Consider the following 17,352-nt stretch of genomic DNA (forward strand, 5'->3'; position numbering starts at 1 on the left):
TGTCCGAGCACTTGTCTCATGCATCCAACCTGGGCTGGTGATCTGTTTCACCCTAGATAATATACATGTTTCGATGCTGTTCTCTTGAAACACCCCACCCTCGCCTTCTCCCACAGAGTCTACAAGTCTGTTCTATACATCTGTGTCTCTTTTTCTGTTTTGCATACAGGGTTATCATTACCATCTTTCTAAATTCCATATATATGCGTAAGTATACTGTATTGGTCTTTATCTTTCTGGCTTACTTCACTCTGTATAATGGGCTCCAGTTTCATCCATCTCATTAGAACTGATTTAAATGAATTCTTTTTATGGCTGAGTAATAGTCCATGGTGTATATGAACCACAGCTTCCTTATCCATTCGTCTGTTGATGGGCATCTAGGTTGCTTCCATGTCCTGGCTATTATAAACAGTGCTGTGATGAACATTGGGGTGCACGTGTCTCTTTCAGATCTGGTTTCCTCGGTGTGTATGCCCAGAAGTGGGATTGCTGGGTCATATGGCAGTTCTATTTCCAGTTTTTTAAGGAATCTCCACACTGTTCTCCATAGAGCCTGTATTAGTTTGCAATCCCACCAACAGTGCAATCTTACACCAACAGTGTTAGAGGGTTCCCTTTTCTCCACACCCTCTCCAGCATTTATTGCTTGTAGACTTTTGGATAGCAGCCATCCTGACTGGAGTGTAATGGTACCTCATTGTGGTTTTGATTTGCATTTCTCTGATAATGAGTGATGTTGAGCATCTTTTCATGTGTTTGTTACCTATCTATATGTCTACTTTGGAGAAATGTCTGTTGAGTTCTTTGGCCCATTTTTTGATTGGGTCATTTATTTTTCTGGAGTTGAGCTGCAGGAGTTGCTTGTATATTTTTGAGATTAATCCTTTGTCTGTTGCTTCGTTTGCTATTATTTTCTCCCAATCTGAGGGCTGTCTTTTCACCTTGCTTATAGTTCCCTTTGTTGTGCAAAAGCTTTTAAGTTTCATTAGGTCCCATTTGTTTATTTTTGCTTTTGTTTCTAATATTCTGGGATGTGGGTCATAGAGGATCCTGCTGTGATTTATGTCAGAGAGTGTTTTGCCTATATTCTCCTCTAGGAGTTTTATAGTTTCTGGTCTTACATTTAGATCTTTAATCCATTTTGAGTTTATTTTTGTGTATGGTGTTAGAAAGTGTTCTAGTTTCATTCTTTTACAAGTGGTTGACCAGTTTTCCCAACACCACTTGTTAAAGAGGTTGTCTTTTCTCCATTGTATATCCTTGCCTCCTTTGTCGAAGATAAGGTGACCACAGGTATGTGGATTTATCTCTGGGCTTTCTACTCTGTTCCATTGATCTATATTTCTGTCTTTGTGCCAATACCATACTGTCTTGATGACTGTGGCTTTGTAGTATAGTCTGAAGTCAGGCAGGTTGATTCCTCCAATTCCATTCTTCTTTCTCAAGATTACTTTGGCTATTCAAGGTTTTTTGTATTTCCATCCAAATTGTGAAATTATTTGTTCTAGTTCTGTGAAAAATACTGTTGGTAGCTTGATAGGGATTGCATTGAATCTATAGATTGCTTTGGGTAGTATAGCCATTTTGACAATATTGATTCTTCCAATCCATGAACACGGTATATTTCTCCACCTGTTTGTGTCCTCTTTGATTTCTTTCATCAGTGATTTATAGTTTTCTATGTATAAGTCTTTTGTTTCTTTAGGTAGATATACTCCTAAGTAAAATTCAAACATATGGAGGCTAAACAACACGCTTCTGAATAAACAACAAATCATAGAAGAAATCAAAAAAGAAATCAAAATATACATAGAAATGAATGAAAATGAAAACACAACAACCCAAAACCTATGGGACACTGTAAAAGCAGTGCTAAGGGGAAGATTCATAGCATTACAGGCCTACCTCAAGAAACAAGAAAAAAGTCAAATAAATAACCTAACTCTACACCTAAAGCAACTAGAGAAGGAAGAAATGAAGAACCCCAGGGTTACTAGAAGGAAAGAAATCTTAAAAATTAGGGCAGAAATAAATGCAAAAGAAACAAAAGAGACCATAGCAAAAATCAACAAAGCTAAAAGCTGGTTTTTGAATAAACAAACAAAATTGACAAACCATTAGCAAGACTCATTAAGAAACAAAGGGAGAAAAACCAAATTAACAAAATTAGAAACAAAAATGGAGAGATCACAACAGACAACACTGAAATACAAAGGATCATAAGAGACTACTACCAGCAGCTCTCTGCCAATAAAATGAACAACTTGGAAGAAATGGACAAGTTCTTAGAGAAGTATAACTTTCCAAAACTGAACCAGGAAGAAATAGAAGATCTTAACAAACCCATCACAAGCACAGAAATAGAAACTGTAATCAGAAATCTTCCAGCAAACAAAAGCCCAGGACCAGATGGCTTCACAGCTGAATTCCACCAAAAATTTAGAGAAGAGCTAACACCTATCTTACTCAAACTCTTCCAGAAAATTGCAGAAGAAGGTAAACTTCCAAACTCATTCTATGAGGCCACCAACACCCTAATTCCAAAACCAGACAAAGATGCCACAAAAAAAAGAAAACTACAGGCCAATATCACTGATGAACATAGATGCAAAAATCCTTAACAAAATTCTAGCAAACAGAATCCAACAACATATTAAAAAAATCATACACCATGACCAAGTGGGCTTTATCCCAGGAATGCAAGGATTCTTTAATATCCGCAAATCAATCAATGTGATACACCATATTAACAAATTGAAAGATATAAACCATATGATTATCTCAATAGATGCAGAAAAAGCCCTTGACAAAATTCAACATCCCTTTATGATTAAAACTCTCCAGAAAGCAGGAAGAGAAGGAACATACCTCAACATAATAAAAGCTATATATGACAAACCCACAGCAAGCATTACCCTCAATGGTGAAAAATTGAAAGCATTTCCCCTAAAATCAGGAACAAGACAAGGGTGCCCACTCTCACCACTCCTATTCAACAGTTTTGGAACTGTTGGCCACAGCAATCAGGGCAGAAAAAGAAGTAAAAGGAATCCAGATAGGAAAAGAAGTGAAACTCTCGCTGTTTGCAGACGACATGATCCTCTACATAGAAAACCCTAAAGACTCTACCAAAAGATTACTAGAGCTAATCAACGAATATAGTAAAGTTGCAGGATATAAAATTAACACACAGAAATCTCTTGCATTCCAAACATTAACAATGAGAAAACAGAAAGAGAAATTAAGGAAACAATACCATTCACCTACCTCACTTTAATAAGAGAACTCTCTTTTTTTCTGATTTATACACACCTAAGTGTAAAGTTGTTATTTGAAAAGAAGACATCCCTATAGAGCAGTTTGAAAACCACTAAAATCAGTTCAGTTCAGTTGCTCAGTCATGTCCGACTCTTTGCGACCCCATGAACCGCAGCACGACAGGCCTCCCTGTCCATCACCAACTCTCGGAGTTTACCCAAACTCATGTCCATTGAGTCGGTGATGCCATCTAACCATCTCATCCTCTGTTGCCCCCTTCTCCTCCTGCCCCCAATCCCTCCCAGCATCAGGGTCTTTTCAAATGAGTCAGCTCATCACATCAGGTGACCAAAGTACTGGAGTTTCAGCTTCAACATCAGTCCTTCCAATGAACACCCAGGACTGATCTCCTTTAGGATGGACTGGTTGGATCTCCTTGCAGTCCAAGGGACTCTCAAGGGTCTTCTCCAACACCACAGCTCAAAAGCATCAATTATTCTGCACTCAGCTTTCTTTATAGTCCAACTCTCACATCCACACATGACTACTGGAAAAACCATAGCCTTGACTAGATGGACCTTTGTTGACAAAGTAATGTCTCTGCTTTAAAACAGATCGCCTCTAATGTCTTCCCCAGTCCTGAGGGTCTCCATACAAGACACCATCAATATGAAGGTAACTACAGTAACCACTCATCAACCTTTATGAGGGGTGCAAAGTACTGGGTTGGTCAAAAAGTTTGTTCGGGTTTTTCCGTAACATCTTGCAGAAAAACCCAAACAAACTTTTTGGTCAATTCAATAGCTATCATTGTAATAAGGATCTCAATGAAGAAGAGCATTTGGCATGATCAAGGTCTTAGAGAAAACACAGGACTGGGAAAAATACAAATCACATTAAAACAGTAAATGGAAGTACTAGAATTACCTTTTCAAAGAAATGCAGATTAACCTCATTTAACACATTTTCTGATAAGACATCACTGCTGACTCACCTCTGTCAACTATTTCAAAGACAACACACTTACACAGTTATACTCTGATGCCTGCGGCAGAGCAGTTAACAGCCTGGGCTCCAGAGCCAAACGCAACAGTTCAAATCTCAGCTCTTCCACCTACTAGCTACATGACCTTAGGAGAACCACATAAGGCTCCATTTTTCATCATAAAATGAGAAGCATAATGTCTACCTGACAGAGCTGGGCTGAGCATAAAATGAGGTAAAGAAGAGAAGAATTTAGAACACTGTCTGGTACTTAGAGAAAACTCAGTCAATGCTTACAATGGGTGTACTTCGTACACGCAAACATGTACAGCGAACATGTACCCAAATATGTACAGCGAACATGTACCCAAATATGTACAGCGAACATGTACCCAAATATGTACAGCAAACATGTACCCAAATATGTACAGCAAACATATTTATACTCAAGTTGTCTTATACAGCCCAAATCTTGTCTTAAAGTTTGTGAACTTATCCTTACTGGCTTGAAATTTAACCTCTTTTACAATGACATTCTCTTTTTTTTTTTACAGTCTTGGCCAAAGCCTTATTAAACCATTTGTCCTTTTCATTGCATTTCCATATTACCATGGTGCATGAGCACACATTTTTATGTCCCTGGTCTTCAATGCATTTATTGAATGAACCCCACAGACTCAGTTATATCATCTGACGGAAGAGGAAACATTAATTATTTTTGTATTCTTGGGTCCTGATCTGAAACGAACTTGTGTTTAAAAAATCTCATATTGTAAACTTTTATTATAGAAATATGAAACATCATTATCTAAAGACCATTGTTACCCAAAACTAGGGCTGGCAAGAAACCTTCATACCATCAGTCATTAAAAAGAAATATTCTATGAGCACCATGATTTTCCTTAGTACTATGGAAGGACACAGAAATAAATGCCAGACAGGTAGTAATACTGACAAATGAGCTTTGTTTTTCTTTTTTTTACTTCTTTCCCTCCAGCTAAGACTCTTTTCTAACTAAATAACTAAAAGTCATATCACAAGAAAAAAAGATAACTCGTCTTTGAATAAACAGAGCTTGCCTGTGACCTTCTATTACCTTTCCATATATACATGGAAAATTCCCACACAGAAAAATGAATACTACTGTGTATGAACAGCCACAACCACCTCTCTTTAGCTCTATCACCTACTTCCTCATCTTCCCACCTTACACTTTTAGTGCCAGAAAAGGAGGCTTGGATCAACAATGAAACACCCCAAGGTCATTGTTTAAGTGACAATACCAGTAAAGTGACTGCAGACTTCAGCCAAGACTAAGCTATCATTCCACAGCGAAACACAGTAACCAACACAGAACAGCCCACAGTGAATACACAGCTTGGAAATATAGAAAGATAACAGTCTCCCAGGCCACAGAAATCCAAGTTGCAATTAACTATTTTTTAAATCATTTTCTTAAATGATTCTTTCCATGAAGTCCAATAATTCCAATAACTTACCGGTCAGCAGCTTCCACGTCAAAGCAAAACCTTCTGTCAATGGAGTCAGTATGTCTCCTGGTACATTCTTTCAAAAAGAAGACCTCTCCATCCCCCTGCAGAGAATCATTTTAAGCATTTTTCAGACACTACAGTATAAACATACACAGAGTTAAGTATCCTATACTTGATGGGGGGAAAGAGGCAAGGTTCAGATTTTAGGTTCCTCTATTCTATTCTCTTTTGAACCAGTTTATTTAGAACTGTCACCATTTCTGTCACTCATCTTTTCTTAAGATTTTTTAGACCCTGCTTCCATTACAGTAACATTAAACCAGACATTTTGAGTGCTAATTTTAAAAGGTGGATTAACAATATAGTTTCCACATATCTATATTTGTTATTCTTATTGCCCTCTTGTTAAAAAAAAGAAGACCATGTGTTTGCATTTCACATTACATTATACCACATGAAACAGCCCACAGGTAACCATTTCTGACCTACAAAAACTTCAATTCCATAGGAATCTACATAAAAGTACACGAAGGACCTTGGATCAGCCATTGTGATCACCTAAAGCTAGAACCATTCATCTAGGTGTGTGTGTGCTCAGCTGTGCCCAAGTCTTTGCCCACTAGGCTCCTCTGTCCATGGGATCATGCATGGCAAGAATACTGGAGTGGGTTGCCATTTCCTTCTCCCGGGGATCTTCACAACACATCTATGTGTTTTGCTGCTTCCTCAGTGAATCATCCTGAATTCACCTTTACTGAGTGTTCAGTTAAATATGGTACCATTTTATCCCAGATAAAGCTCTTTAAGAGCTTTAAAAAGCAGCAGAAAACAGGAGACAGAAGCAGTGCAAAAACAGGTTCTCAGTAAGAAACTGTAAGGAGTCTGAGAAACACTTCTGCAATATTTTAGTATTTTCTGGAATGTGAAGATCTCTAATATTAAACCAGTATTCAGATGTTAAAAACATTCAAAATACCACAGTCATCATATTTTTAATGCATTTATCATTTGGGGCTAAAACAGAAAGCCACCACTAAGCAGATGTGTTGGGGACTTGATCGGCTCTGATAGGAAACTCGCACTCCAACCTCATGCTTACTTTGTCATTAAAGAGAATGGGGAGGGGAGGGGGTGTTCAAGAGGGACGGTTCGTATGCACACCTGTGGCTGATTTACGTCGATGTATGGCAGAAACCAACACTGTAAAGCAATTATCCTCCCACTAAACATAAAATTTTTTAAAACTGGAAAAAGTGTACAGAGATACACAAGTTAATCCATATTCATCCTTTCACTACAACTTCTGATCGTATCAGTGGTCCTCAGAGGTATAAAGTAATCACGAGCATTTGGCTGATGAGTTGTGCACAGTTGCTGATCATTCCTGGAGTTTGCTCTTTTATTAGATTTGATGCTTCACTTACCAACAAATTTTGCCTTCTCTGCATCTGATATGTTCTTAACAGATTATTCCTGATTGTATCCACTAAACTTTAGTTACATTTGACAAAAATAAATGACTGTGATCTTTAAAAAAGAAAGAAAAGAGCACACAATAACCAAAAAACCCATCCCCCTCCAGGGGCGACATCCTCGCTTCCTCTTCTTTCCCATGGCCACGATTTTACATGTCTATTTCGATATCACAAAAATGTGTTTCTATTACAAGCAGCTTTAAATAGTTTTCAGGAAGATGCAAAGTATGTGTAAACAGAAGCGAACTTGGGTTAATTCTGTATTCACAGGAGCAAAATTATGCCCATCCACCCAGCAAGCAATGAATTAACCTTAAAATGTGTCACCAGTTACAGTCAATGTTAGTGAGAGGAGCTCTGTGTTGACTATTATTGTTGCTAAGAGCTACAGATTCTGCTTTAAAACAAAGACCACCTTTTCCACCCAGACAGCTCCTGTGGGCTTCTCGCATACATTTCCTGTATCACGAGTTGCTGTGGTGTTTATTTCTATAGGAGGTGTAAACTAAATGGTGAGTGTCTAAGTGAGAAGGTTAAAGTCTGAATGAAAAGCAGCAAACTTCATTACAGATCATCTACTCTGTAATCTTTTCATTTATGTGAATTTATGTGTGCACGTGGCTCAGTCAAAAAAGACTCCATGAGAGACGTGGGTTCAATCACTGGGTGGGGAAGATTCCCCTGGAGGAGGAAAATGACAACCCACTCCAGCATTCTTGCCTGGGAAATCCCGTGGACAGAGGGGCCTGAGGGCTATCCCCCATGGCGGGGATAGCAAGAGTCGGACACGACCTAGCATCTAAACCAGCACCACCACATGGACACACCAGGCCTTCCCCGTAAATCCTAAGCAGTCAGCCCACTGAGTCAGGAAAGCATGCTGAAGGTAGTAACTGTATCTTCCAGTAACAGGGACATCAAATAATTCTTAAAAAAAAAAAAAAATTCTAACAATAAAAATCCATGCCAACAGAACGTCCAGTAGCTAAGACTCCATGTTTCCAAGGCAGGGCCTGGGTTCAACCCCTAGTCAGGGAACTGAAGCCCACAAAACCACATGTAAGAGATCCGCATGCCAGGACTAAGACCTGGTGCAGCCAAATAAATACATATTTTTAAAATATGTTTTAAAAAACACATGCCAGCAATTCAGAAAACATGGAAATTATTTTCTGGCCAATTTTATTTAGGAAAAAAAGACAATTTTTTCATTCTAAAAACAAAACAGAAGGTATTTATCATTAGGGAATGGAAACACCATTAAATTGGCGCCCTCGAAGACCACCTCACAGACAGTACAAAGTATAAAAAGCAAACACTTACAAGCTTCCCCCCGGATCTGTGCTCAAACGGGATCATGGTGAACTTCTTGGCCGCTTTCCGATACATGCAGTAGTGTTTGACCCAGCTGGAACCGAATGGAGGAGGCCCTTCAACAAGAAACAGAACTTTACACGTTTCCTTATAAACAGATAAGCAGAATTCTATATTGCTAAAGAGAAAAAACCCAAGAAATGGCAAGTAATACAGCTCAAGGTAACAAGTCAGCAACACAGCTTATCTAAGACAAGGGGAAAACTAGGGGAAATAAGAGGGCGCATAGTGACAGTTTGAGAAAAGGTCCTAACAGTTCTCAGCAACAAATACATAATTTAAAGACATATTTTTCATATAATCTGCTAGACTGTTATCTCATACATGAAAATCTCCTACTGTTAAACTATACTTTTTGTTTGTGTCTATGTATGAATAGCTCATGAGAATTTCAAGAATTCCACCAGATATATGTGATGGTTTTGGATTCAATTCTGGCCTCTCAAAATAATAGAGTTGTAGAATCACAGTGCAGAAAAGCACGTAGACTATAAATCTATCTCGTGTTTTAAGCCCACTAAAGCACCTTGTAAGCAGCTATCCTTACTAACGATGTCAAAGTTAAACTTTAAAATGAAGTATGAGATCTCCCTGATGGTCCATCGGTTAAGAATCTGCCCGCTGATTGCAGGGGGCAAGAGTTTGATCCCTGGTCCGGGAACAAAGATCCCACATGCCTCAGAGCAACGTGCGGTAACAGAAGCCTGTGTACCACAACTAAACAGGAGCCCCAACTCACCATAATTAGAGAAAGCCCACTAGCAGCAACAAAGACCCAGAGCAGCCAAAAGTAAAAATAAATTTAAATGAAGTATGAAGAACATAAGAGGGAGTTGTCCACATATGCACCAGAACATCTCTGGAACCACTTTTTACCTCTTGCTTAGTCAGTATTACAACCATCAGATGCCTTAAGAGCAAATGGTCCCAAGTCGGGAGACCTAGAATGGTCCCATCACAGCAAAGGAAAAGTGAGGTCCCATTCAGTTTGATAATTTTTACTTTAGTCAAGAAAGGACATTAAAATTTTAAAAAGTCAATACTTATTATCAACATCATCGCATCTGAAAACAAATAAAGCTTAAAAATATAGATTTTTATACCTAAAAATCAAAAAGGACAAACTTAGGAGCAGGGAGAAGGACTCAATTAAAAGAAAAGCATTTAGCTTTAGGAAAAATGAATTACATCACCTTGGGTGAAGGGGAGATGAAATGGGTCACTAGACCACAATAAATCTCATCTCAAACCATCTTTAGGGCTGGCCCAGAGTTTGTGAACCCCTGGTATGAGTGTGTGTGTGTTATCAATAGCAAGCATACGTACTCTGTTCTACGGTTCATAAAAATACTGCATAGGTATTTCATCCAACGCCAAGAAAAATACCTCAAGAGAGGATAATTATATTACTGTCTTTTTAATCTAAAAAATCTCAGGCTTAGACTAAATGCCTGCAAAATGGCAAAGCCAAACCTCAGAATCTCTTGCCCAGATATCATGGTGCTTCACCAATTAAGCTGCCATCCCCTCCTGACTCCACTGGACCCCACTCAACCAGCCCTAAGCACAGAGATTAGCGACGGCTTCTCACACCGTCCAAGCTTCAGGCAATATGACAGAGAGGGTGCAACAGACTGTGTGTGTGTGTGCATACATGTGTGTGTGCATACGAGTGTGTGTGTGCGTGTGTGAAAGTCGCTCAGTCGTGTCCAACTCTTGGCGACCCCATGAACGACAGCCCGCCAGGCTCCTCTGCCCATGGGATTCTCCAGGCCAGAGTACTGGAGGGGTAGCCGTTCCCTCCTCCAGGGCATCTTCCCGACCCAGGTCTCCCGCACTGCCGGCGGATTCTTTGCCATCTGAGCCCCCAGGGAAGCCCGGCACAGACTCCAGGCTCAGAAAGTTCCAGCCTTGAGGCGCAGGACCGAAGGAGCATCGTTAACCCTCGGCGCGTCTGTGTTCTCATTGGTAAATGGGGTGATTACAGCACCTTACAATTCACAGGGCTTTTTTAATGCACTAAATAAAACAAGATGGATAAAGAGTTTAGCACAGTGCCTGGCATACAGCTAATAAGTGAAGAATTCTGTCACTGTGCTTTTTTCAGTCCAATTTCAGCCCCATCTCTCTCAAAGTCAGTAAGTTATCCAGCAATTATAAGTCTAAAAAAGGTCTTGTGATTTTTGGAGGAAAGGATTGAGAACTTGGGATTAGCAAACTAGTAATACACACGTATGGATGTGAGAGTTGGACTGTGAAGAAAGCTGAGCACTGAAAAATTGATGCTTTTGAACTGTGGTGTTGGACAAGACCCTTGAGAGTCCCTTGGACTGCAAGGAGATCCAACCAGTCCCTCCTAAAGGAGATCAGTCCTGGGTGTTCATTGGAAGGACTGATGCTGAGGCTGAAACTCCAATACTTTGGCCACCTCATGCAAAGAGCTGACTCACTGGAAAAGACCCTGATGCTGGGAGGGACTGGGGGCAGGAGGAGAAGGGGACGACAGAGAATGAGATGGCTGGATGGCATCACCGACTCAATGGACATGAATTTGAGTAAACTCCAGGAGTTGGTGATGGACAGGGAGACCTGGTGTGCTGAAATTCATGGGGTCGCAAAGAGTCGGACACGACTGAGCGACTGAACTGAATATACAGAATGGATAAACAAGGTCCCATTCATTGTATAGCACAAGGAACTATATTCAATGTGATGTGGTAAATCACAATGGAAAAGAATATGAAAAAGAAAACAAATATATGTATAACTGACTCACTTTGCTGTAAAGCAGAAATTAATACATTATAAATCAACTGTACTACAGTAAAAAAATTTTTTAATGAAATATTCACTCTATACACAGTTCAATAGCTGTTTTTCTTAATAGCACCTTTAGAAATGACATGATTTTGCCATTCAACCAAAATTTGTAAAAATAAATTGCCTCTCAGTTTCTTTTTTTGGCTGGGGGAGGGGGGGGAGACTAAAAAAAAATTAGACAAATTTACAGTTCTGCCATGCCAGTAACCGTCCTTGATGAGGCATGAAGACTAAGCCCACAGTAAAGAAGGGCAAATGGAAAAAGAAGCGCCACTCTGCCCACTGCATGTAACATGATCACCCGGATCACGTGGCTGTTCCATGAGTCTCTCTGCTACAAAACCGGTCAGTTTGAGAAAACTGGTTGCAAGAGTCCCACTTGGCAAATGAAATGAAAACTTTAAAGCACCCTAACTGCAGTCAAGGGTGGAGGGGAGAGAAACAGGAAATACAGGAACCCTCTCACATACCACCCCTTCTGCGTCTGCATGCTCGGTCCCCGAGTCATGTCTGACTTTTCAACCCCACGCGCTGTAGCCCGCCAGGCTCTGCTGACCATCAGATTATCCCAGGAAGGACCCTGGAGTGGGCTGCCATGCCCTCCTCCAGGGGATCTTCCTGATCCAAGAATCGAAGCCTAGTCTCTCCCGTCTCCTGCACTGGCAGGAGGATTCTTTACCACTAGCGCCACCCGGGAAGCCCACTACTGCTTCTGCTAACCAGCCATCAGGCTGCACAGTTGAAGAGGTAAACTGCAACAGCCTCATCATTAAAGCAAGACCAAACTGTCAAAAGCCTGAAAGCATGGTGGGGTGCTTTAATTTCAAAATCAGGATACTCTACACACTGCACATTCACTGAGACAAAAACAATGCTGAAAATTCAGTGAGACACGTTAGCAGGTCGTCTAGGAATTTTTTTTCGTAGTCATATGCAATTGCCCTGACAATTTTAACAAGGACAAAAAATGATCTCAGACAAGTATCCAAGAACTGATGTGAAAGCAGGAGAGACATACGCACTTCTTGACTTCAACATGGAAGAACAGGCTCTGGGGAGGGGGTGCAGGTGTATATGAGCATGTGGGTGGCTGGGTGTTGGTGTTAAAGACGAGGATGAGAAAAAAAGAGGGAAAAGCTAATACCCACCTCACTTTCAGATGTTACCAAGTCATTCCTTCCTTGCAAGCAAATTTTAACAAAGTGTGACAGAGAATCGGTGGGTTGTGGCTAGAAAGCAGGGTGCTCAGAGAGTTCCTAATCTCACCATCCTTTCCCTAAAGCAGGAATGTGTCTTCCCCCCCCAAAACTGCAACCTACACCTTCAGACAGCAAAGAAAGTGGTAGGAAAAATTACTCCCAAAATATCAGAGAGTAATTACAGTGAGAGTTTTTAAATAATTTTTAATGAGTTATTCACCCCCGCGGGAGAGTCTCTTACTTTTTTCCTGTACATACAGGTAGCCTTCCGCTGTGAACTGACTTGCTCGTTTGTGGTCCTTGGGATTCTGTCTGATCTTGTTCATAAGTTCTTCCACTTCTGACCTTGTTCCTTCAAAACGATTCCGTGTCTGAAATGGATTTAAAAAACACATATAAATTTTAAGTTCATTTTTAAGTCATTTTAAGTACATTTTCAAGTCTCTGGATAGCTATAATTAAATTTGCAGCATTTTTCTACCAATTTCTCAAAACACGTCCATTCTTTCCATTGTCTCTTCTTTGTTGAAATTATTGTGCAAAGAAACAAATTAGTGGTTAAGAAGTTAATAGACATATAGAAACAAAGGTAACTAGAGGTTATTTATTTTGAAGATTTCTAACACCAAGAATAATTCCATTATTCAACATAAGAATTCATGCCTGCATGTCTCACCATATTATTAAATCTTAGGTTTAAAAATATATATATAGTCCATAAAAGGAAGTCTTTTCTTTGCAACAATCAATCTGACTCATTACCAGCAATATATCTTAAGTATTCAGAATCTGAAAAACTTAATTCTACTTTGCAAACTACTAAAACTCAGTGTCATTTTTCCCAGGCCGTGGTAATTGCACTTGAAAATGACATTTCTTCACAGAATAAAGAAGGGGGGGGTGGAATCTCACCTACGAATAATGTCTTTGATATCTAAAGAGACAAATCACATTTCTGAAGCCCTGGAGACGGGATGTCAATATCTCTGTCAAATGGCTAGACTGCAAACGGACATGGAAGGTGAAGTGACAAAATCACCCAGGCAAACCTGACGAGTCAGCACCACCAAGTTTCCGGACATTTCTTTCATCTGCACTCAAAAATAATTGTATTAATACCGAAAAACTGCTGATGTGAAACTGTGGAGGAGCTGAGATGAAAAATTATTATTGAAATTCCTCCTCTCTCCTCCCGACAATGAAAGGGGTTACCAAGGGTTCTAAATGCAAAAAAATGATAGAATGGTCCATTTTTAGAGGGGGACAGAAAGTCTTATAAATGAAGATTGTAAAGGGGAAACTTAACCACAGAGGCTTATTTTAAACAGAAGCTGAGAGGTTGTTTTTAATTCATTTATGTACTCTAAAAACGTACGGGGCTGCAGAGAGGGTGGGACTCATTTGCTGATGGCCATCTCTTGCCTTCCCATTTCTTATGCTCTGGGACTTTCTGTCCACATCTTAAAGCTAATTATACCCTAATTTTAGTCACCTCCTTTGTCACTTTACAGAAATTCTCCCCATCTCTCGCTTCTTCCCAACTCTGTGTGTCTCATATTTATACACAGGCACACATATATTGCATGCTATATATATACAAATGCTAGCACACACACACTGCTATTAACCTAACGAGTTACATCCAAAACTCTCATTACTTAAGTTAGTGCTCAAACTGTCCTAGATCTGACCGGCAGGGGCCCCTTCTAGCTGACTCCTGTTTCATTTTCCTGTGTGCTATGCTCAGTCACATCCAACTCTGTGACCCCATGGACTGTAGCCCGCCAGGCTCCTCTGTCCATGGGGATTCTGCAGGCAAGAATATTGGAGTGGGTTGTCAAGTCCTACTCCAGGGGATCTTCCTGACCCAGGAATCGAACTCACGTCTCTGGCATCTCCTGCATTGGCAGGCAGATTCTTTACTACTGGGAAGCGCCCTTTCCATCTCGGCACATTTCTTTTCAGACAATAAGAAACCTGGCTCTCATTATTCCCAATACATTTACTTATTTGCTCAACAAACATATCCACCTGATGTAACCAATCTTCTCAATCTTCTAGCCCCCTCCCTCTGCATTCTGCCTCTGTATCCTCCCCCCCTCACTGCCCTCCTGCCTCAGAGGCTTGTGACTCTGCACCTGGAAGGGAAAGTTTAGCTATATTTTCAATGTACCATTTTAGGTAAATTATTAATGAGGGCAAAAATTACATTTTTAAAAATCGGAGCCCAAATAATAGAATGGCTGGGCTTCCCTGAAGGTTCAATGGGAAAGAACCCACCTGCCAATGCCGGAGAGGTGGGTTCAACTCCTGGGTCAGGAAGATCCCCTGGAGAAGGAAGTGGCACCCCACTCCGATACTCTAGCCTGGGAAATCCCATGGACAGAGGAGCCAGGTGGGCTACAGTCCATGGGGTTTTAAAAGAGCTGGACACAAATTAGCAACTAAACAACAATATCAGAATAGTGACTAGAATCTAGCAATTTCTGGTTCTAAATTCCAGGTGTATAGGAAGAGATCATCAAATAATAATAATGTTAGACTGTAACTGTTACTAGGTCACATGAGAGGGTTTACACTGTGATTTTGGTTGTTCAGTTCCGAGTCATTTCCAACTCTCTGCGGCCCACTGAACCACAGCACACCAGACTTTGAAATCAGTTTACAGTGCTTTAATCCTCATAATAACCTATGAGATAGTCTAGTATCTCTAATACTTATAAAACACCAATTGCTGTATTTCCTTTCCTTACATGCTTTGGTTTAAAAAAAAAAAAAAAACACATTTCCAAACCGATAAGTCTTAAGTCTCATAATAAATATATTACTACACTGGGGGGAAGAGGATCCAGTCTAAGCAGGAATTCAAATATATCAGAATATTTATAAAACTGGCAGATCAGGCTTAGCTCAGAGGAGGGGAGAGAAAACACTGTTCACAGCAAGTTTTACCCAGAAATAAAGATTAATAGGCAGACAGCCAGATGGCACTAGTGGTAAAGAATTCGCCTGCCAATGCAGGAGATATAGGAAACTCAGGTTCAATCCCTGGGTCGGGAAGAATTACTTTACAATTTACTTTACTAATTACTTTAAAATATTGTAGTGGTTTTTGCCATACATTGACATGAATCAGCCATGGATTTACATGTGTTCCCCATCCCAATCCCCACCTCCCGCCTCCCTGCCCATCCCATCCCTCTGGGTCTTCCCAGTGCACCAGCCCTGAGCACTTGTCTCATGCAGCCAACCTGGACTGGCGATCTGTTTCACACTTGATAGTATACTTGTTTCAATGCTGTTCTCTCTGAACATCCCACCCTTGCCTTCTCCCACAGAGTCTAAAAGTCTGTTCTGTACATCTGTGTCTCTTTTTCTGTTTTGCATATAGGGTTATCGTTACCATCTTTTTAAATTCCATATATATGCATTAGTATACTGTATTGGTGTTTATCTTTCTGGCTTACTTCACTCTGTATAATGGGCTCCAGTTTCATCCATCTCATTAGAACTGATTCAAATGAATTCTTTTTAATGGCTGAGTAATAGTCCATGGTGTATATGTACCACAGCTTCCTCATCCATTCGTCTGCTGATGGGCATCTAGGTTGCTTCCATGTTCTGGCTATTATAAACAGTGCTGCGATGAACACTGGGGTGCACATGTCTCTTTCAGATCTGGTTTCCTTGGTGTGTATGCCCAGAAGTGGGATTGCTGGGTCATATGGCAGTTCTATTTCCAGTTTTTTAAGGAATCTCCGCACTGTTCTCCATAGTGGCTGTACTAGTGTGCATTCCCACCAACAGTGTAAGAGGGTTCCCTTTTCTCCACACCCTCTCCAGCATTTATTGCTTGTAGACTTTTGGATAGCAGCCATCCTGACTGGCGTATAATGGTACCTCATTGTGGTTTTGATTTGCATTTCTCTGATAATGAGTGATGTTGAGCATCTTTTCATGTGTTTGTTAATCATCTGTATGTCTTCCTTGGAGAAATGTCTGCTTAGTTCTTTGGCCCATTTTTTGATTGGGTCATTTATGTTTCTAGAATTGAGCTGCAGGAGTTGCTTGTATATTTTTGAGATTAATCCTTTGTCTGTTGCTTCGTTTGCTATTATTTTCTCCCAATCTGAGGGCTGTCTTTTCACCTTGCTTATAGCTTCCTTAGTTGTGCAAAAGCTTTTAAGTTTCATTACGTCCCATTTGTTTATTTTTGCTTTTATTTCCAATATTGTGGGAGGTGGTTCATAGAGGATCCTGCTGTGATTTATGTCGGAGAGTGTTTCGCCTATGTTCTCCTCTAGGAGTTTGATAGTTTCTGGTCTTACATTTAGATCTTTAATCCATTTTGAGTTTATTTTTGTGTATGGTGTTAGAAAGTGTTCTAGTTTCATTCTTTTACAAGTGGTTGACCAGTTTTCCCAGCACCACTTGTTAAAGAGGTTGTCTTCTTTCCATTGTATATCCTCGCCTCCTTTGTCGAAGATAAGGTGTCATGTGGTCTTAAACAGCCAACACGTCCCCTTCAGGCTGGCCTCATCGGGGGATGGGACAAACGGCCAAGGACACGGTACCTTCCTGAGGCACCGCAGGTGAGATGGACAGACCGGCATGCGTGTCCGGGGCGCTGGGCCTGCTGAAGGGGAACGAGTGAGCCAGAAGCACAAGCGCAGAGGCTCCGGGCCGGCCGTCTCCACGCGTAGGTGAGGCGGAGGCAGAGCGGCTGAAGGAGCCCGCACAGAAGGC

General features: G+C 40.5%; 1 protein-coding gene across 5 annotated transcripts in view; it reads right to left on the reverse strand.

The window, feature by feature from the left end:
- The window catches only part of ARHGAP10 (Rho GTPase activating protein 10), a 410,479-nt gene that overhangs the window by 194,696 nt on the left and 198,431 nt on the right, over positions 1-17,352 (reverse strand). For all 5 annotated transcript variants that reach the window (XM_070474785.1, XM_070474782.1, XM_070474784.1 and 2 more), the window contains 3 exons: positions 12,848-12,977; positions 8,537-8,643; positions 5,745-5,839 (listed from right to left, as the gene is read on the reverse strand). In XM_070474785.1, the coding sequence (XP_070330886.1) occupies positions 5,745-5,839; positions 8,537-8,643; positions 12,848-12,977 (332 nt within the window). The remainder of the gene's footprint in view (positions 1-5,744; positions 5,840-8,536; positions 8,644-12,847; positions 12,978-17,352) is intronic.

The sequence above is a fragment of the Odocoileus virginianus genome, chromosome 12, assembly GCF_023699985.2.
Source record: "Odocoileus virginianus isolate 20LAN1187 ecotype Illinois chromosome 12, Ovbor_1.2, whole genome shotgun sequence".
In the NCBI taxonomy this organism is placed as follows: Eukaryota; Metazoa; Chordata; class Mammalia; order Artiodactyla; family Cervidae; genus Odocoileus; species Odocoileus virginianus.